We start from the raw sequence: 21,983 nt of genomic DNA on the forward strand, positions 1-21,983 counted from the left end.
AATTCTTACAGCCTTAAGCATGAAAAACCTTTGAAAACTGAAACTTTGTATAGGAATTCTAATAGCCAGTAACAAGTGTCAATTTTTATTCATTCCAAAGGTGTTAAGAGGTCCTGACAGCATTTCTGAGAGCTCCATCATGAGGCTATAGTGTTTTGTTCAGTATTACATGGCCAGTTAGTGTGACAAGGGAGACCTACTTTGGTACCCAAGGAATGGCTGGTTGTGATAATGGGCAAAAGTCAAGGTGCTGACAGGGCTGCTTCAGCACCTACAGGTTAAATGAAGGTGGGGAGGCAATAGCACCACTGCCAACGTTAAGCAACTCCACCAATCTCACTCCAAAGCAGTACAAAATATAAAAAGTTAAAAATCTTCACATACTCCCATTGTCCAGGAAATCCTGTGTCATCTGGTAAGAGGGAGGAATCTCAGCCCCATTCCCTCAGGTCCTTGTCACGTTAGCTTCTTGATAGCTTCAATCCACTCGGAACGCTCAGCCTTGCTGCTGGCCTGGATATAATAGTGGATGTCATCCTTAGTAATCACTTTGAAGAGGTTTCCCTGGACGTTCCCTTTAACCCCTAGGCAGGAAGAAAAAGAAAAATCAGTGAGTGAATATCCATGTCTGCTTTCAGCTGGGAACAGCTGAAAGTCACTGAGACGGACAAAAACACATAATGAAGTATTTCTTAGTACAAGTGTGCATATATGGTTAGGAAATCCCACCAGAGGCATGCTTTCCTGTTTGCCTCCCATCCATCCCCTCTCCCTCATCTGTGCCTTAAGGCCTGCTAGTTTTATGTCTGAACGTTCTTGGAAGACCTCTTGGCCTGCCCTCCATGATAACCATAGGTCTGCAGTCTCACTCACATCAAAAAAGTCTAGTAGGTTTATGTTAAAAGCATGGACAGATGTGGGATTTGACTGAAATTGTTTAATTTCTTTGAACCTCAATCTTCCCATCCATAAGTTGAGAATAATACTACCTTCCTTAGCTGTCTAGTGTGAAATTAGCACGATAACATATTAAACTGTGTTGTCAATCTTTAAACACTATTGTAAGCTATTGTTCTTAGGTGGAAGCTTATGGGCCAGTAAGCACAGAAAAGGAAGGGAAAGAATATTAAAGATGAGAATTATTTAGTTGTGTTGTTAAAACACTAAGAATACCCCACGTGCCCTTTCTCTGATTTTGAAATTGGCTTCAGAATTCACACCATTCACTGTCTCACTGAGAAAGCCCCTACTCAGTCCCCACAGCTTCGTCCATCATCAGCAGAGCATTACTGAGAAAGCAGGAGGGAGGACCCTGAGATGAGGATGGGGCCAAAGTTGCCCCTTACCAGTGGGAACGCCATTATCCTCCAGAGCTGACACCAGGGAGCCACGAAGAGAAAACCCACCCACTGGCCGGTTCTCTTCCTGCAAAGGAAAGGAGAGCTGATTAGGGACTGTGTGAAGGCACAGAACTCTTATTAAAGAGACAGAAATAACTGGGCCACATTACCTGTCTCCTGAGAAACCTGAATGCAAGTCAAGAGGCAACAGTTAGAACCTTACATGGAACAACTGGTGCAAACTTGGGAAGAGGAGGACGTCAAGGATGGATATTGTCACTCTGTTTATTTAACTTATATGCAGAAATGCCAGATTGGATGAATCACAAGCTGGAATCAAGATTGCCAGGAGAAATATCAACAACTTCAGATATGCAGATGACACTACTCTAATGGCAAAAAGCCATTTAGAGGAATTAAAGAACCTCTTAATGAGGCTGAAAGAGGAGAGTGGCTTAAAACTGAACATTCAAAAAACTAAGATCATGGCATCTGGTCCCATCACTTCATGGCAAATAGATAGGGGAAAAGTAGAACCTGGGACAGATTTTCTTTTCTTGGGCTCCAAAATCAGTGCAGACAGTGACTGCAGCCATGAAATTAAAAGATGCTTGCTCCTTGGAAGGAAAGCTATGACAAATCTAGACAGCATATTAAAAAACAGAGACATCACTTTGCAGGTCTGTATAGTCAAAGCTGTGGGCTTCCCTAGTGGCTCAGATGGTAAAGCATCTGTCTGCAATGCAGGAGACCCGGGTTCGATCCCTGGGTTGGGATGATCCCCTGGAGAAGGAAATAGCAGCCCACTCCAGTATTCTTGCCTGGAAAATTCCAAGGACCGTGGAACCTGGTAGGCTACCATCCATGGGGTCGCAAAGAGTCGGACACAACTGAGCGACGTCACTTTCACTTTCATAGTCAAAGCTATGGTTTTTCCAGTAGTCATGAACAGATGTGAGAGTTGGACCATAAATAAGGCTGAGCACTGAAGAACTGAATCTTTTGAACTGTGGTGCTGGAGAAGACTCTTGAGAGTACCTTGGACTGCAAGGAGATCAAACCAGTCAATCCTAAAGGAAATCAATCCTAAATAATTTATTGGAAGGACTAGGCTGAAGCTGGAGCTCCAATAATTTGGCCACCTGCTGTGAAGAACTGACTTATTGGAAAAGACCCTGATGCTGGGAAAGATTGAGGGCAGGAGACGAATCAGGAGACAGAGGATGAGATAGTTTGATAGCATCACCAACTCAACGGACATGAGTTTGAGCAAACTTTGGGAGATGATGAAGGACAGGGAAGGCTTGTGTGCTGCAGTCCACGGGGTCACAAAGAGTTGGACAGGACTGAGCGACTGACCAAAAACAACAGAAGAATCATGCTCTCATCATACCACCCTCAGCCTACTAAAGTATTAGTCCGTGAGAGTCGTTTGTAACAGAAGATGAGGCTGCACTTGGACATCCCATGGCAAGTTATCTGCATGAGTGAGGAAGTTTGAGCTTCATTTCACAGCCAGTCACATCAGCACCACGCCCCTCCCTGCCCCTTAGCCCTCCCTGTGGTCTAGCAGGGTCCCCAGGGGCTCCTTCAAGCTCTCTCATGTTCTTGGCTTAGGGTTGGGTTCCTGACTGAATGCACACTCTTCATTATTTCAAAAAACAAATGAAAATCTACCAAGACAAGGCTGAACAGGCTGACTAAAAAGCCATGTTTCTGTTCTTTTGATTGGAATTAAATCAACTGAGTATGCAGTAATACTTATTATCTGAAACTCAGAATTATGGCTTAAATATTAAATGGTAAAAGAAACCTTTCAAAACATTGGTGGGGACAAGAGGATGAGGGGGCAGAATTCACGGCCTCTTTGGGTGGAAAGGGGTGAAAAGAGGCTGGAAAGCACCAGTCAGGAGTCTCTTCATCAGCTCAGCTCCCCCTTCGTAGGCACACAGCCAGCTTTGGAGGAACTGAAAGATGTGTTTCCTCCCAAAACAATGAAGATATCCACTGAGCAGGATCAACTGAGCAGGCGACGATGTGATGAAAGAAAAGAGAGGTCAGACTGGGAGGAGCAGTTTGCAACTTGTGGAAGGAAAGGCATTGTGGGTGGAAGTTATGGTAGGGAGGCTGGGAGGAAGGCTGGAGGTGGAACCACCCCAGCTCTGCTGGGGAGAGACATGTCTGGAAGCTCGACAAGGTACTCACTTTGGAAGGGTCGTAGTAATGCAGAAAAGCCGGGTCCTTCCTCAGAACAAAGCGCCGCACCTTCCAGTTTTTCCTCTTGTGCCCCTGAGGCAAAGAAAGGATGTATGGCTCGTGGGTGACAGCTTGTAGTCACATCCTCCCGCCTTCACGCCTCTAACGCCTTAGGCCTGCTTGTCTGGGACTCCTATGGGCACGGACATGTGCCGGCCCTTTGCTTTGGCTCCCTTGTGGCCACCACCGGACCCTGACTTAGCAGATGCTGCTGACAACTAGTGCCCTCTGGAGTCTCAGCCCTTCCCACCCTTTGTGGGGGTTCCTGCCTCCCCAGAGGTTCAGGACTGTCCACCTCCTCCCAGCTCCAAGGCGGGCTGTACCATACCTGCTTGGCCAGATAGCCTTGCTTCACCACAGTGCCACTTAACTCCATGGTGCTGAGACTGATTTCTTCCTTGGGACTTATCTTCTTCTTGCAGCTCTCAGCCTGGTAGGAAGGAGAGACAAGGACTCTTGTTACCAACACATCCCAGCTCCAGGCTGGGGAAGCTCCCACAGGGGAAAGGAAACTCCCACTCCACCTGGGGGTGAAGCTGTACCCCCTCCCCGAGCCCTAGGCCTCTCCCCGCTGACCGTGGACCCTTCGCCCACACTTTGTGGCCTCTTCCTCTCTGCTCCCATGCCAAGAGGAACCCAGGCCCTCACTTACGAATGTGTACAGGGCCGTGGAGTCATCCAGGAACTGCTCAGACAGATCCCCCGAGCGAATGGCTCCCATGCTTCGGGTGCCTACTGGCCGAAGGAAGTTCTCCTCCATGAGCACCGAGGCCAGCGTCACAGCCTCCAGACGGCTGGCTGCAAAGCCGTTAGAGAGGAGCCAGTCCACCAGGGAGGAGCCTGCAGCGGGGCAAGGGCAGCACCCGTCAAAACGACAGGCTCCAGACCAGCTTCCTCAGGGGTGCCTGGCTGTGACCTCATTGACCTTGACCCCTGGGGCAGCCTTGGAATAGCCTTGGGGCTCGGCCCTGGAGCAGACCAAACACCAACCCTGCTGCCCAGAGCTGTGGCCACACCTACCTCTCAGGCTGGCCCGTTGGCTGCCAAGCAACTCAGGGCTCACCACTGAGTCCCAGGTCACCAAGCCCCAGGTCTCCAGTCCCTGGCCCAGCCCCGGGGGTGGGGTAGGGGTCAGGGGCTCACCTATGAAGGTCTTTTTGTAGGTGCTTCCCTGCTCCATGTTGGGGCTTGGTCGGATTCCGCAGCTACTGTCGCGCATCTTGTCCACGATGCGACTACACGGAAAGAAGGCAAAAGAGAGGAGACCCTCGTCACATTGACAGGAATGAGGGTGGGTCCATGAGCCACTGCTGAGGGTATAAAGCACGTGGCAAGTGGCATAATACACATCGCGGAGAAAGAGGGGTATTCTGTTATACATCAGAATTTGAGAGGTGGGATTGGGGAACATTTCTTCTTGTTCATCTAAATGTTCTAATACTTCTATGCTAGACAGGTATTCTGTCTAGCATAGAAGTATTAATTAAGTCACAGCTTAATTTAAAAACAAATGAATTATCTATGATCTGCTGTATAAAGTCCAAACTCCTACAGCTACTTCTCAAAAGTCACCCATCACTTGAACCCACTTTCATCTGCTGTTGGTCTTCCCTGCACTCACCATGGGTTAGCCACGCCCTGGGCACATATGATGCTTTCGAACTGTGGGGCTGGAGAAGACTCTTGAGAGTCCCTCGGACAGCAAGGAGACCAAACCAGGCAATTCTAAAGGAAATCAACCCTGAATATTCATTGGAAGGACTGATGCTGAAGCTCTAGCACTTTGGCCACCTGATACAAAGAGCTGACTCACTGGAAAAGACCTTGATGCTGGGAAAGACTGAGGGGAAGGAGAAGAGGGCAACAGGGGATGAGATGGTTGGATGGCATCACTGATACAATGTACATGAACTAGGGCAAACTCTAGGAGATGGCGAGGAACAGGGCGGCCTGCAGTCCATGGGGTCGCAAAGAGTCAGATGCGACTTAGCGACTGAACAACAAAGATGAACAATCAAGATTCCAGAGCCTGGTATGGAGGTTTTTGGTAAGCCTGGGAAGTTCTGCTTCCTGCAAGGTTAGTGGGCATTTCCTGCAGATGCGTGGATATAACAATTTCCATGAAGGGAATTCCTTTCATCCTTCCCTACTTTATAGTATCACTGCCACCACTGACCTGCTTTCCTTCTGTTCTGTGGGACAATCCCTGCCACCAATGGCAGACCTTTTCTTATTGTCTATGTAGGTACTTGGGCTGGAAAGCCCCTGAGATGAGACTTTGTTTATGCCCATCTGCATGAGCACCTAGAGTGATGTACGGCATGCAGCAGGCACTCAGCAACTATTTCTTAAAAGAGTGAATGGATGGATAGATGAAGAATCCCACAGAATAAGAATGCAGCTCTTAACAGAACACATGTTCTTGCCACCAGGCTGCAAACAAGACTAATGACTTGGTGAGTGGAGATTCCTGGGGAGCTGTTTTTATAGCCCTGAGCATCCCGGTTGACACTGAAGGGAGGGGGTCAAGACACTGAGGTGGGCAGGAGCAGCAGGGACCCCAAGAAGTTACCAGAGCAGGCTGGCAGGGCCACTCCCACATAGGGAAAACAATGTAAGCAGGCCCTGGAGCACAGTTGCAGCACCAGCCAGGCCTATGTAGCAGCCACAGAGGTCCCCTCCCTGAGCCGAGCAGACAGCAGAGGCTGCAGCAAAGCCAGGGAGGGCGAGGGCAGGGCCGGGCACTCACTGCAAGCTGATGTGAGGGGGCAGCTTGAAGGAGTTCTTCAGCAGGTGAAGCTGTTGGACCTTCCCCGGCTGCCCCGCGTGGATGGCTCCTGTTATCTCGAAGGCCCAGGCGTCCCTCTCCTCTCGAGAACAGGCCTCCAAGAAGTACTCCGTGGATGTTTGAGTTTTCAGCTTAATGAGGAGCTGTGGGAAGAGACAGCCAGTCGGACCAGGCTGAGAGGGAGAGAGAAAGCTGGCTGGGCAGCAAAAATGACAGAACCGAAGCAGATCAGGGAGACCACGTGATCCAGTGACTGCCCAATGCCTCACCCCTCAACCGCGTCGCAGCTGCTGGGCGTTTAAAGATTCCCTTGTACACCATCAGTGACAGAGAGTTCACCACCTTGGCCCCTTTGGATAGACTAATTAGAGCAGAGTCTGCTTCCTGAGGCCTTGGTCTCTCTGCTCCCGATTCTGCCTTCTTGATTAAGCTCACTTCTTATGAGAGTCCCTGTGCTAAAGAGGGAAACACACAGGCTTCCAGGTGAGACTGAGCTAGAGCCATAGCTACGGTCGCTTAGGCACATTATAGGACCCACTGAGCCTCTCAATGCCTTCCTCTGTCCTCTGAGGCTATTAACGCTTACCCTGAAGGAACTCAGTTCTGCTCCTTTTGATCATCTTCTTTTTTATTTATTTTTTTAAACGTATTTATTTTTAATTGAAGGATAATGGCTTTACAGTAGCTCAGTTGGTAAAGAATCTGCCTGCAATGCAGGAGACCCAGGTTCAATCCCTGGGTCACAAAGATCCCCTGGAGGAGGAGATGGCAACCCATTCCAGTATACTTGCCTGGAGAATCCCATGGACAGAGGAGCCTGGCAGGCTACAGTCTATGGGATCACAAGTCGGACATGACTTAGCAACTGAACTATTGTGTTGGTTTCTGCCAACATCTACATCAATCAGCCATAGTATACCTGTGTCCCCTCCCTCTTGAACCTCCCTCCTATCTCCCTCCCCATCCCACCCCTCTAGGTTGTTACAGAGCCCCAGTCTGAGCTCCCTGAGTCATACAGCAAATTCCCCTTGGCTATTTTACATATGGTAATGTAAGTTTCCATATCACTCTCTCCATACACCCCACCCTCTCCTTCCTCAACCCCCCGTCCCGCCCCCGTGTCTGTAAGTCGGTTCTCTGTGTCTACCTCTGATCTTCTTCTTGGTTGGGTCTAATCATCCCAAGTCTTTCACACATTCTTCATATAATATGGTTTAAACTTTCTCAACCAGTTCATGCCCGAATCTCCATCCATCCCAAAGTTGTACCTGAGCCAGACGGCTTGTAAGGGCATCTTCCTCCTTTTCAGCAAGACAGTGTTCTCTGTGGCCAATAATATCTGTACCAACATTTGGAACTGTTTTTCAATTAACCACTTGCTTTCATAACAAGATCGTTAACTGAAAGAACCAATCTTACAATTTTCTTCCTTGACTTCTCCAAGCCTAGCCAATTTCTTGGCACTTACTGAGCCCTCAGTAAATGATTAATTCCGATTCTTTTCTGATGGTAGATGGTAAATGATTAACTCAGGTTCCTTTTAGGGTTGAGCTGCTCCTGACTTTTGGAACACGTACCCCCTGGGGGATGAAAGCCATCCTATTGAACCTGAAGTAGCAGTAACTATTCACATCTGTGTGGTACCTCCTAGGCTACAAATGTTTTGACCCACCATTACCTTCATGATCTTCACCATAGCTGTGAGCAACAGTCAGGTGTCATTACATTATCCAAGTTTATAGACGAGGAACTCAGGCTCAGAGAGGTTCAATTACCTGCCCAAGGTCACGTGCCTGGTATGTGGTGCAGCCAGGATTTGAGTCTAGGTTTTTCAGTAACTCGGCTCTTACCATGACTCATACCACCTTTGGCTAAGAGGAAGGGGGTGGTCCGGGGAGTGGGAGGGAGGCGCTGGGAAGAAGGGCCTTCACTTACCGGTCGGTTTTCATACTCCAGGCAGGGGCAGGTGATGGTGCAGCCATCCAGAAGGATGCGGCCCTTGGGAGGGGTCACTTTCCGACCCCCCTCGAACTTGTAGTATAGCAGCGTGTTCTGCCGAAGAATGAACCACCGTGCTTTCCAGTTGTGGACAATGTGACCCTGAGGACAGACAGGAGAGCCCTGAGGTGAGGTGGCCGAGGGGACGACCTGGTAATAGGGAGAGGAGTCTCGTTGCACAGGTGGTCAGACTGTGCCATGGGATCAACTCTCCAATAAGGAGATAACGCTCTGTCTCTCTTGCTTAGCTTAATTTTATTTTTTAATTTTGAAATAATTTTAATTCAGAGAAAAGCTGAAGACAAGCACAAAACTTTTTTACAAAAAAAAACTTTTACAAAACCATTTAAGAATTAGTTTTTAACATGATATGCTCCATATATTAATATTGATGCTTCTCAATATTTTATTGTCTCCTACCAAAAAATAAAAAGTATTTCCAACATAACCACAATACAATCATCAACATTAGGAAATTTACATAAATATGTTATTTTCCTCTGTTCCATAAACTCCACTCAAGTTTCACCAATTATCCCAATAATGTCCTTAAGAGCCAAAAGATCCTGTTCCAAATTATATGTTTATTTTCATTTTCATGAAGAAATTGTGAGCTTTGGATCTCTTTGTCATCTCTTTTGAGTATGTAACAATTGGCGTTGACTTGCTAGTTCCCATTTGTTCTTTTTTTCTATGGTTATAAGCCTTGAAAGAAACTGCAAAATACACAGAAGAAAAGATCCTAGGGACTTCCCTGATGGTCCAGTGGCTAAGACTCCGAGCTCTCAGTGTAGGAGGTGTGGGTTCCATCCCTGGTCTGGGAACTAGATCCCACACGCAGCAACTAAGAGTTCACCCACTGCAACTAAAGATCCTACATGCCTCAACGAGGACCCAGCACAGCCAAATACATAAACAAGAGAGAGATCCTATTAATACCTTGCATTTCCTTTGTCTTTTTCCCTTTTAGTTTTTTTTTTAACCAAGAGCATATTACGAATAGTTTTATTTTCCAGTCTTTCTTTTGTTGACTTTGCCAAGCATCTTCTCACACCATTCAGTTCAGTTCAGTTCAGTCGCTCAGTCATGTCCGACTCTTTGCAACCCCATGAATTGCAGCATGCCAGGCCTCCCTGTCCATCACCAACTCCCGGAGTTCACTCAGACTCAACATGTCTTTTAATGACCAACAAGTGGATCTTTGCGACCCCATGAATCGCAGCATGCCAGGCCTCCCTGTCCATCACCAACTCCCGGAGTTCACTCAGATTCAACACGTCTTTTAATGACCAACAAGTGTATGTATCATCTCCTTGCCCATCTCCTGTTGTTTGCAAGTGAGGTTTATTTTTTTTTCTTTTAACTATTATAAACAACTCCATAATGAATATCCTTGCACATAAGTTTTGATCTGCATCTCTAATTTTTTCCCCTTAGGATATATCCCCCCTCCAAAATGTTACTAGTTGAGGGATATGGGGAATTTGTAAAGTGAAGCCACAAATTAAGAACTCTAACCATCTTACCTAACCTGGTGTGACAGACCTAAAAGGCAGGGGAGCCTGTGGGGCTCTCAGATGGGTCATGGAGCCAGTGGACAAAACAGGCAGGTGAAGACAGAGAGTCTGTTTCTAGAACAGACCAGTGGATGGGGGAATGTCTGCTGAAGAATCAGAATGGAATAGCTTTGTACACGCTCATGAAAGTGACTTTCTTGGCATATTTCCCAGAGCAGAGCCCAATTAGGGCTGGATTCTAACCAAGAGAGATGCACTTTATTTGAATCAGAGACTGTCTGCAATTACTGGTTTCCTGACCCAGCCCTGATTCATTTCCAAGGCCCCTTCAGTTGTCAGATGTGTGATGCTGCAATTCTGTTTCATGCTCAGCAAGTATGCACTGAGTGTTAGGGAACTGGAAATTGTTGAAGGGGTTGACTGTGTGAGCACTGGTCTAAGCCAAACAGAACTTACTGTGGCAACTAAGGATGGCATATATATAGGCTTTCCCGGTGGCTCAAATGGTAAAGAATCTGCCTGCAATGCAGGAGACCTGGGTTCAGTCCCTGGGTAGGGAAGATCCCCTGGAGAAGAGAATAGTTACTCACTCCTGTATTCTTGCCTGGAGAATCCCATGGACAGAGGAGCATGGCAGGCTAGACTCCATGGGGTCACAAATAGTCAAATACAACTGAGTGACTAACTCTTTCACTTTTCCATATACATACATATTTAATTGGAATATTAAATATATATTTATACAAATATTTACACATCTATATATATTAAATATTTATATCTATATATATTTAATTGTCACCCTGCTTATTTAACTTATATGCAGAGTACATCATGAAAAATGCTGGGCTGGATGAAGCACAAGCTGGAATCAAGATTGCCAGGAGAAATATCAATAACCTCAGATATGCAGATGACACCATCCTTATGGCAGAAAGTGAAGAACTAAAGAGCCTCTTGATGAAAGTGAAAAAGTTGGCTTAAAACTCAACATTCAAAAAACTAAGATCATGGCATCTGGTCCCATCACTTCATGGCAAATAGATGGGGAAATAATGGAAACAGTGAGAGACTTTATTTTGGGGGTCTCCAAAACCACTGTAGATGGTGACTGCAGCCAAGAAATTAAAAGACACTTGCTCCTTGGAAGAAAAGCTATGACAAACCTAGACAACATATTAAAAGGCAGAGGCATCAATTTGCCAACAAAGTCCATCTAGTCAAAATGGTTTTTCCAGTAGTCATGTATGGATATGAGAGTTGGACTATACAGAAAGCTGAGTGCCAAGAATTGATGCTTTTAAACTGTGGTGTTGGAGAAGACTCTTGAGAGTCCCTTGGACTGGAGGAGATCAAACCAGTCAATCCTGAAGGAAATCAGTCCTGAATATTCATTGGAAGGACTGATGCTGAAGCTGAAGCTCCAAAACTTTGGCCACCTGATGCAAAGAGCTGACTCATTGGAAAAGACCCTGATGCTGGGAAAGACTAAAGGAAGGAGGAGAAGGGGACGACAGAGGATGAGATGGTTGGACGTTATCATCTACTCAATGGACGTGAGTTTGAGTAAGCTTTGGGAGTTGGTGGTGGACAGGGAAGCCTGGTGTGCTGAAAAGAGTCAGACACGACTGAGTGACTGAATTGGAATATAATTGCTTTACAAAGTTGTGCTAATTTCTGTTGTACAATGAAGTGAATCAGCCACATGCATACATATATCCCCTTCCTCTTGAGCCTCCCTCCTACCCTAAATATGACTTTTAACAGTTAATCTGACAAGAGTTTACTAATATGTCTAAGTGTCATTACATTATATGGTACGTGAGCTGGGCCCATGAGAGGACAGATATGTCAAGCTGAATTTTACAGTTTTGCTCTCTTCACTCTATCCTGTACCAAGAATCCACGTTACATGATGGCGGATGGCTTTTCTTGACACAAGCTGACATGTTTAAAGAAATGAAAAAGATTTGCTCTAACTCCTCAGCAATGAGGGTCCTGTACTGCTCTCCACATGGCCCAGACTCGGGTCTCCTTGCTCGATGAGCCCCTGCTGAGGGGGTTCAAGTGCAGCATTAGCAGTAAAGGCAGTGAACTGCCAGCACACAGGTGTCGCTGGTGCAGAGAGGAGACTGCCATCTAAGCTGACGGCATGGGGGCCAGTGTAAGGTGAAGGAGAGGAGGCGAAATAACCTTAAAACATAGGCATTCTGGGCTGCATTATGCCCTTCTCCCAAATTCATAGTTGATGCCCCAACCACTCCCCCACCTCTACCTTGTGCTGTGCTTAGTCACTGAGTCATGCCTGACTCTTTGCGACCGCATGGACTGTAGCCTGCCAGACTCCTCTGTCCATGAGGATTCTCCAGGCAAGAACACTGGAGTGCATTGCCAGGCCCTCCTCCAGGGGATCTTCCCAACCCAGGGATTGAATGCAGGTCTCCCACATTGCAGGCGGATTCTTTACCACCTAAGCCACCAAGGAAGCCCAACAATACTGGAGTGGGTAGCCTATCCCTTCTCCAGGGGATCTTCTTGACCCAAGAATCACCACTACCTTAGAATGTGACTGTATTTGAAGAGAAGGTCTTTAAGGTGATTAGGTTAAATGGGGCCATTGTGTGCGTGCTAAGTCACTTCAGTTCTTTCCAACTCTTTGCCATCCTATGGACTGTAGCCCACCAGGCTCCCCTGGGATTCTCCAGGCAAGAATACTGGAGTGGGTTGCCATACCCTCCTCCAGGGGAATCTTCCCCATCCAGGGATTGAACCTGCTTCTCCTATGTCTCCTGCATTGGCAGATGGGTTCTTTACCACTAGCACCTCCTGGGAAGCCCAGATGAGGCCATTACCTGGGTCTTAATCCAATCTGACTGGGGGCCTCATGAGAAGAGGAAATTTGGACATACAGATGTCAGGGAGGCCTGCACACAGAGCAAAGACCATGTGAGCACACAGCCAGAGGTGTCACGCATGGGCGAGCTGAGGAGATGGCCTAAGGAAACCAAACCTTCGACACTTTAAACCTTAGACTCCAGCCTCCAAAACTGTGAGAAAATAAATCTCTGTTGCTTAGGCGATCCCATCCGTGTCTTTTGTTACCGGAGCCCTCATAAACTAAAACAACAGAGAAGAAGAAAGGGGCCTGGAGACGTTAGGGAGAAATGTGAAACCAACAGATGTTGAGCAGAACAAACTAATACACAGATAAGGCTACATTTCCTGGACAAAATGCTACATTTCCCAGAATTTCTGGCATGAGGGGAACAGGGAGGTGGCTAGTGGCTGCCAGGCCTGCGCATGGGGCACTGATGCGTGTTTGGCAGCCACCAAGGTGGTGGAAGGACGGGGTCTTCTGACGCCCAGTCCCCAGAGTTATCAGGAACACGTCACAAACAGCATCGGCAGGATGTTTCCACTAGAGACGCCTCCTGGTGCTGTGGGGTATTTCTGTCTGGCTGCATTGTCCCTGGCTGTATGGCACTTGGTCCTCCCAAATATATCCAACTTACCCTTCTGTTCAAACTTGCTAGAGAGCACTGCGTTATGAGCCACTAAGAATCCAGTCTGACAGCAAAGGAGAGCAGTCTGAGAAAGGCTGAGATGGCCTCACTTTGGAGGTAGAGCACTTGAAGCAGCTGGTGACCTCACTGTGGCCGGAGGGGAGTCCCTAAAGACTTTTAAGCAGAATGATGACAAGCTTAGGTGCTCATGTTAAAAAAAAATCACCTGACTGCACTACGGCAGAACCCCTGAATTAAGTTCGGCCAGACGGGAGTGGGCAGCTCAGCTAGAGGTTCCTGTTGCTGCTGTGTCACTTCAGTCATGTCTGACTCTGTGCGACCCCATAGACGGCAGCCCACCATGTTCTCCCGTCCCTGGGATTCTCCAGGCAAGAACACTGGAGTGGGTTGCCATTTCCTCCTCCAATGCATGAAAGTGAAAAGTGAAAGTGAAGTTGCTCAGTCGTGTCCAACTCTTAGTGACCCCATGGACTGCAGCCTACCAGGCTCCTCCGTCCATGGGATTTTCCAGGCAAGAGTACTGGAGTGGGTTGCCATTGCCTTCTCCAGAGGTTCCTGTAATAACCCACAAAACAGGAAATATCCCAGCTCTACGGATAAGCTACATCATACTGAGAGGGTATAAGAGACTGACCCAAAGTCAGCAGGTAAAGGGTGTTAAAAACCAAAAATACACTGGTTATAGTGGGAAAAGAACCCAGGCCTCCCTTCACCTGGGCATCTTCTACCTTCTCCAGGCTCCTTGTCTGTAAGCAGCTGGCGGGGATCAGAGGTCATTTGGACCATGAATGGCTTAGCACCCTGTTAGGTGGAAGGAAAGTCCATAAGATGGGATGTAACCCTAGGACTGGGCTTAGAAAGCACAGAGTTTTACAGCTGGAGGACCCTTTGAAAAAGTCTATATAATACTATGGGCTTCCCTGGTGGCTCAGATGGTAAAGAATCTAAACTCCCTAAGTCTCATAATGAGGAAACTGAGGCCTAGAAAGGTCTTGCCCAAGACCCTACAATCCTGAAGAAGCAGAGATGGTACTTACTATGGGTTGAATTATGTCCCTGCAAAAGACATGTTGAAGTCCTAAGCCGGGAGATCTGTGAGTGAGGTCTTATTTGGAAATCGGGTCTTTGCAGATGTAATCAGGTTAAGATGAAGTCATTCAGTTCAGTTCACTTCAGTTGCTCAGTCATGTCCCACTCTGTGACCCCATGGACTGCAGCACCCCAGGCTTCCCTGTCCATCACCAACTCCCAGAGCTTGCTCAAACTCATGTCCATCGAGTCGGTGATGCCATCCAACCGTCACATCCTCTGTCATCCCCTTCTCCTCCTGCCTTTGACTTTTCCCAGCATCAGGGTCTTTTCCAATGAGTCAGTTCTTCGTATCAGGTGGCCAAAGTATTGGAGCTTCAGCATCAGTCCTTCCAATGAATATTCAGGACTGATTTCCTTTAGGATTGACTAGTTTGATCTCCTTGCAGTCCAAGGGACTCTCAAGAGTCTTCTCCAACACCACAGTTCAAAAGTATCAATTCTTCAGCGCTCATCTTTCTTTATGGTCCAACTCTTACATCCATAAATGACTACTGGAAAAACCACAGCTTTGACTAGGCAGACCTTTGTTGGCAAAGTAATATCTCTGTTTTTTGATATGCTGTCTAGGTTTGTCATAGCTTTTCTTCCAAGGAGCAAGTGTCTTTTAATTTCATGGCTGCAGTCACCATCTGCGGTGATTTTGGATCCCAAGAAAATAAAATCTGTCACTGTTTCCATTATTTCCCCATCTATTTGCCATGAAGTGATGGAACCAGATGCCATGATCTTCGTTGTTTGAATGTTGAGTTTTAAGCCAGTTTTTTCACTCTTCTTTTTCACTTTCATCAAGAGGCTTTTCAGTTCTTCTTCACTTTCTGCCATAAGGGTGGTGTCACCTGCATATCTGAGGTTACTGATATTTCTCCTGGCAATCTCGATTCCAGCTTGTGCTTTATCCAGCCTGGCATTTCGCATGATGTACTCTATATATAAGTTAAATAAGCAGGGTGTCAATATACAGTCTTGACGTACTCCTTTCCCAGTTTGGAACTAGTCCGTTGTTCCATGTCCGGTTCTGTTGCTTCTTGACCTGCAATCAGATTTCTCAGGAGGCAGGTAAAGTGGTCTGGTATTCCCATCTCTTGAAGAATTTTGCACAGTTTGTTGTGATCCACACAGTCAAAGGCCTTGGCATAGTCAATAAAGCAGATGTTTTTCTGGAACTCTCTTGCTTTTTCTATAATCCAATGGATTTTGGCAATTTGAGTACCAGCTGAGCCACCAGGGAAGCCCCATACTAGATTAGGATGGCCCTAAAAACACTTACATAATTGGTGTCCTTATATGAAGAGGAAATTTTGGACACTGAAAGACACATGGGGAGAAGATGGTCATGTGATGATGGAGGCAGAGATTAGAGTGAAGCATCTACAAGCCAAGGAACACAAAAGAGAGCCTGTGTGAGATAATGCATACATGCGTGTGCGCTCAATAGTGTCCAACTCTCTGCGACCCCGTGGACTGCAGCCCGCCAGGCTCCTCTGTCCAAGGGATTCTCCAGGCAAGAATACTGGAGTGGATTGCCATTTCCTATGTGAGATGACAGAAAATACATATATTTTTCTTTGCCCCCAGTTCTTGGTAGAGAGCTCCTGAACCCCTTGAAGTTTCTTGGGTGACAGGAGCATCTTTTGTGCTAATGAGGAAACTCTGGGTGGGCTTCTTGGTGAGGGCTGGCCACTGGAAAGACTGAGCCATGATTAGCAGCTTGGAATTTTTAGCCGCCCCCCCCCCCCCACCATTCTCTTGAGAAAAGAAAAGAGCTGAAAGTGGCTTTGACAATTTGTCATGCTTACATGTGCCTCTATAAAATCCCAAAAATATGGGATTTGAAGAGTTTCTAGAAATTCACCCCAAGCAGAAGGTCACTGGAACCTCTGATCTGTGGTTGGTTACACAGTCAGAGCACAGGTGATAACTTGGGCTTCAGACTGGCATCTGAAGTGTGTGTGTGGCGGGTGGGGGAAGGCTGGGGAAGCAGCCTTGTGAGACTGCGCTGTTAACCCATGGGACCGGAGACTGCCTCTGGGTAGATGCGTCAGAACTGAGTTAAACTGTAGGACACACACGGGTGGTCACAGAGAATTGCTTGGTGTGGGGGGAACCTCCACACATTTGGTGACTAGGAGAGTCAGAAGTGAAGTAGTCTGTGTGAAAGTAAATGAGAGTCACAGGTGGAGAAAAACACAGCAGGTAAGAACTAAATTTTTCCTTACCTAGGAAGGAAAAATTGGTTTTTCCTTTACAGCCTGCAAATACCAGAATCAAAAGAGGCAAGGAAGGGCTCTCCCCTGCAGGCTTCGGAGGGAGCATGGTCCTGCTGACACTTCAAACAGACTTCTAGCCTTCGGAACTCCTTCTAGTCTTTTTTTCATCCAAGTAATTTTTCTTTTTCCTTTCTCGTACCATTTCTATTTTTACTCTTTGGACTATAATATGAAAAACATTTTTAACATCTGCATGACCACGTGCTATGCTAAAGTCGCTTCGGTCATGTCTGACTCTTTTTGACCCCATGGACTGTAGCACACCAGGAGCCTCTGTCCATGGGATTCCCCAGGCAAGAATACTGGAGTGGGTTGCCACGGCCTCCTCCAGCGGATCTTCCTGACCCAGGGATCGAACCCACGTCTCTTACATCTCCTGCATTGGCAGGAGGGTTCTTTACCACTAGCACCACCTGGGAAGCCCTATGCTGCTGCTAAGTCACTTCAGTCGCGTCCAACTCTGTGCGACCCCATAGACGGCAGCCCACCAGTCTCTGCCGTCCCCGGGATTCTCCAGGCAAGAACACTGGAGTGGGTTGCCATTTCCTTCTCCAATGCATGAAAGTGAAAAGTGAAAGTGAAGTTGCTCAGTCGTGTCCAACTCTTCACAACCCCATGGACTGCAACCTACCAGGCTCCTCCGTCCATGGGATTTTCCAGGCGAGAGTACTGGAGTGGGTTGCCTTAGCTTCTCAGGGAAGCCCTATGCATAACCATAATTCACTTGTAATCATTTGTTTATTTGAGGGGACATGTAGGTAGCCTCCAGTTTTTATTCTCTATCTAAATAACACTTTATTCCTAAAGCCTTTTAAAAAAAATATTATTTATTTATTTTTGGCTGTGGCGGGTCTTTGTTGTTCCATGACATGTGGGAAATTAGTTCCCCAATCAGGGATCAAACCCACATTCCCTGCATTGGAGGGCAGATCTTTCACCACTGGACCACCAGAGAAGTCCCATTCCTAAAGCTTTTATGGCCTTTCCTGGAGATTGAGTCCTACAGATGAAAGATCTAGGTTACAGCATGTTGACATGGCCATGTCATTTTCTAAGAGTTGTAGGAGGTACAAGCCAGGCAGCCATGCCTGATGTGTTCCAGCCGCTTCTTTAAAGACAAGCAGCCCTACCCATGCAGACCTGCCCTCCTTCCTGGGCACCCTCCTTTAACACCAGGCTAAGTGAGCACCCTGCATTTTTGCCTGGAGCTTCGCTGTCTTTCTTGTCTGGGCTGGATTAAGAATCAAATCCATCTTGCCCCTGCCTGTCTCCTGCTTCACCCTCACCGGTGATGACTGTTCTGTACTCTGGGTTGCCAGCTTGGGCCCCGCCCCACTTCTGTACCGTAAACCCTCTTGAACCTGTGGAATCCCACAGTCACAGTCCTGCAACTTCCCTGGTGGACACAGGGGCTGCTGCTGCCACCCAGGAGGAAAGGGGAAATAATGGGGGATGCGGGAAAGCCTGAGTGATCAGGAGGGAGGGACTGTTGGCAGGGGCAAGGGGCCCCATTCCTCACTTTGCAGGAAAGGGTGTGGCTTCCGCTTGCCTCGGGGTCAGGCTTCCAGCTCCAACTGCTTGTCTTTGGGTTTGGCTGGACAGCTCTAGGGATTTCAGTCTAGCCCGTCTGTGGGCTTTTGGGGTCAGACGAGTTGACTGTCCTCCCTTCTCTGTACCTTGGACTCCCTAAGGGGCCACGCTATACTGGCCTGTCTGGAAGAGAACTCACCTCCTCCCCTCCCTTCAACCCTCCCTTGACTCTGCATGGTGGTGGTGGTGGTGGGAAATCACGTAAGGCAAGCCCCAGTAACGGGGATGCCCACAGGGGCCCATCTGAGAGGGTTTGTCTTCAACAGGCGCCTAGCAGGCTCAGTTATTCTACCAACCAACACCTTCAAGGAACTTTTCCTGCAGCTTCTCAGGTGAGGGAGAGAGGGACAGGGAACTTGGTGGGCAAGCCCCTGACAATCAACAATGCCCATCAAACCCCCCACCCGTCTCCCTCACCTTAGAAGCCACAGGAAAAGTTCTCCAAAGGTGCTCTCTCTGGGGTGTGGCTGCCTCCACAAACCCTGAAGGACTAATCTATCATTTTAATCCCGGTGACACGAAACAGGCATGGAATTCTGTACCTGCTTGTATCCAGTCTGACCCTTGATCCAGCACAGCCTCCTACACCTCCTCTGGCTCATAGTTTTGAGCAAACAACACACCTACCCTCCTATATCAAATAATGTGTAAAATAACATAACTATATTCCCTACTGACCTGAAAGAGACTTGGGACCTCAGAGTTGATCTGCTGGTCAGGGAAGGCCATGGGAGGGAGAGTCCCTTCACCCCTCTTCACCCATCCCCCTGCCAAAGCTGGAAACTCAGTAGAAGAGCCGGAAGGCTCATCCCCAGGTTTTATGCTCTGCTGTTAGGTTAGCATAGATGTTCAGTGTGAACATCAATGTTAAAAGAACTTTTCAAATCTAATTTCCCTCCTGTAGCTGCTTTTTCCTTCATTTTCTACCTTGGTCCCATATGCCTGGTTTTCCTCTGGACTCTTGCTTGCTGTGGGAAAAGCCGCATGTGGTGACGTGGAAGGAGTGAGGATGGAGACTGCTCAGAGACTGCTTGAATTTATGCTAGTGGGTATCTTCACCCCTCTCCTTTCCAGAATGGCTAAAACTTTTTATGCTTACCAAAGTGAAGGAAAAAACAAATTCTATTTATTTGCTATAAACTACGATAGATTCAGGGTTTCCATGGTGGTTCTGTGGTAAAGAATCCACCTGCCAATGCAGGAGATTCAGGTTTGATCCCTGGGTCAGGAAAATCCCTTGGAGTAGGAAACCGCAACCCATTCTAATATTCTCGCCTGGTAAATCCCATGGACAGAGGTTCCCAGTGGGCTGCAGTCCAGAGGGTTGCAAAAAAGTCGAATACGACTTAGGACTAAACAGCAACAGCAATAACATGATAGATTCAACCACAAGTGAAACAGAATGATCTAAAGTACTTCAGCGTCAACTGTTCCATTTATATAATATTAATACTCATAAGGTAACCAGTCATCCCCCAATATTTTCAACATGATCAGTAAAAACTATAGAATTTGGAAAGGCTGAACACCACATAGAAATGACATGTGACTGGATGGAAGTCTTGGAAAATAAAACTCGAGATTTGTGAAAAGAAACAATACAGCTGACCCCTAAACAACAGGGGATCCAGGGCAAAGACCCCTGAGCTGTTGAAAATTCACATGTAACTTTACAGCTGGCCCTCCGGGTTCTCTAAACAAGGGCTCAACCAACCACACAGCAACACGGGGCTCTGGGCAAGCGACCTCATCTTTCTGCCCCTCGGTTTCCTCATCTGTGATAGAGGGATAATAATACCCACCCTGCAGTGGGCAGCCTGAGTGGCTTCGATCCTGCTCCATCACCCACTGGTCCAGATCCTGAGCAAGCTACTTAGCCTCTTTGAACTTCTTTTTCCCCTTTCAGAAAGGGCGGTAAGATGGGACCACCGACCTGTCGGACTGTTGGGAGGATTAAAAGAGACAGCGTCCAAGACTGGTGCACAGCAGAGGCTTAACAAACAAAGGCTTTCTCCTTGCTCACGGGTTATTGTGAAGAATACAGGAGATGATGCATTAATCGGACGAGCTTGGGGGACTACAGAACACCCTTCTGTTGTTTTAAGACATCATAGTTAAATCCTAGGCACTTCGTATTTTAGTAAGTTCTTTTAAAGAAGCTGTCCTCCAAAGGGTAGCCGCCCGCCCGCACCCCACACGCGCTAGCCGAGCGGGATTCTCCTCCTTGCCCGTACCCCCAGCCCCTCTTTTCTAGCTAAAGCTCACCCCCAGCCACCGCCCACCCGGCTCTGTCCGCGACACGCGCGGCTCCGCCCAGAGGGTCCCCAGCCCGCCCGATCGCGGCTCAGGTAAGCCGGCGGCCGCCGCGCAGCCGCCCCGGGCCGTGTCCGGAGAGGCTCCGGCACGCTCACCCTCTTGACGAGGAAGCCCTCCTTGAGCACGCCGTCCTCCATGGCGCCGTCCCGCGCCGCCCGCTCCTCCGTTCCCGCGGCGCCCAGGAAGCGCCTCCGACCCGGCGCGGCGCCGCCCCCTGGCCCGCGCCCAGAGCCCGAGGCCGCGGGGCGTCCCGGGCAGGAAGTCAGTCCAGGTCGGGATTTCTAACGTGCTGCCCCCACCGAAGGTGCCCTGAGGTCCGTGGTTAGTCCTCCAGTTGCTGAGCCTGCCAGCCGTTCGCGTCCCGCCCCGGCTGCGGCCATCCAGGTGCCCCCTGCGCGCTGGGCGCCTCTTACCCTTCCGTCTCTCCCCATCTGCCGCCACTCCCAGCCTTAACCAGGTGCCTGCCTCGCACCCAGTACATTGCTCTCGACTAATACTTAGGGAATCAAGCTGATCGGAAAGGATTTCAAGAATCTGGAGTCATCCCTGAGCTCTATAGAAATAGGGGATGGGAGAGTGGATGAGGTGCGCCAGGTGGGAACAGGATCCTGGCCTCTGGTAGGCGCAGAGAAATGTTCCCATTAGCGAGGTCAAGGATTTAAGGAAGCAGGCACCATCTGCAGGGGCCCTCTGGCCCCATAATACCCCTCTCTGCCAAAAAGGCTGAAACTGAACTTTCCATGATTAGGGGCAAAATTTAAGGGAGAGCCAGGGAACCCAGTAATCTAGATAAATAAAAATTTAATGCAACATTCTAAAATATGTTAAGTGTTTTTGAAATTTTTAAAATAAAAATTAAGGCCAAAAAAATCCATGTTTAACAAAATGTCAAAAACAGGAAAGCATCCATAATACTGATCCCGTCCTTACGATGCTGTCCCTTTATCCATTGCTTGCCCCAGCATGAAGGGCCGGCCCTATTAGGACTGTTCATCAGGACAGGAAAAGACCCCAAATGCCTAAAAGGGAAGAGAAAGCTCTAGATTGGGAGAAGGTGCCCCTGGGTGCTTTTCAAAACTAACCAGGAGCCCACCCCCAAAGCACAGTGGGTGCCCCTGCCCTAGAAATGGCCCCCTTCAGCCTTCTGTACAGACTGACTTTGGGATCTCAGAGGAGTACAAAATGAAAGGGGCTTTCATTCCATTTCAGAATGAACATCAACTCCGCACCTACTGAAGCCAGACCTGTATTAAGTTCAGTTCAGTTTCTCAGTCATGTCCGACTCTTTGCAACCC

General features: G+C 48.0%; 1 protein-coding gene across 1 annotated transcript; it reads right to left on the reverse strand.

The window, feature by feature from the left end:
* Window positions 1-56: 56 nt before the first annotated feature.
* PLEK2 (pleckstrin 2) lies at window positions 57-21,247 on the reverse strand. The gene is made up of 9 exons (XM_027552215.1): window positions 20,784-21,247; window positions 8,320-8,484; window positions 6,346-6,527; window positions 4,740-4,831; window positions 4,249-4,436; window positions 3,925-4,026; window positions 3,546-3,629; window positions 1,347-1,425; window positions 57-584 (listed from the first exon to the last, which is right to left on the reverse strand). The coding sequence occupies exons 1-9, from the start codon at window positions 20,823-20,825 to the stop codon at window positions 457-459; spliced, it is 1,062 nt and encodes a 353-aa protein (XP_027408016.1). The 5' UTR covers window positions 20,826-21,247; the 3' UTR covers window positions 57-456.
* Between the last annotated feature and the right edge of the window lie 736 nt (window positions 21,248-21,983).

The sequence above is a fragment of the Bos indicus x Bos taurus genome, chromosome 10 (genome assembly GCF_003369695.1).
Source record: "Bos indicus x Bos taurus breed Angus x Brahman F1 hybrid chromosome 10, Bos_hybrid_MaternalHap_v2.0, whole genome shotgun sequence".
In the NCBI taxonomy this organism is placed as follows: Eukaryota; Metazoa; Chordata; class Mammalia; order Artiodactyla; family Bovidae; genus Bos; species Bos indicus x Bos taurus.

What these genes read in the sequence shown, in the direction of transcription:
- PLEK2 (XM_027552215.1), bottom strand. Translation starts at nt 20,825, where the DNA reads ATGGAGGACGGCGTGCTCAAGGAGGGCTTCCTCGTCAAGAGG. An exon ending in AGGGCTTCCTCGTCAAGAGG is followed by an intron (nt 8,485 to 20,783) that starts GTGAGCGTGCCG and finishes GTCTGTCCTCAG; the next exon opens with GGTCACATTGTCCACAACTG. An exon ending in CTACAAAAAGACCTTCATAG is followed by an intron (nt 4,437 to 4,739) that starts GTGAGCCCCTGA and finishes GCCCCGCTGCAG; the next exon opens with GCTCCTCCCTGGTGGACTGG.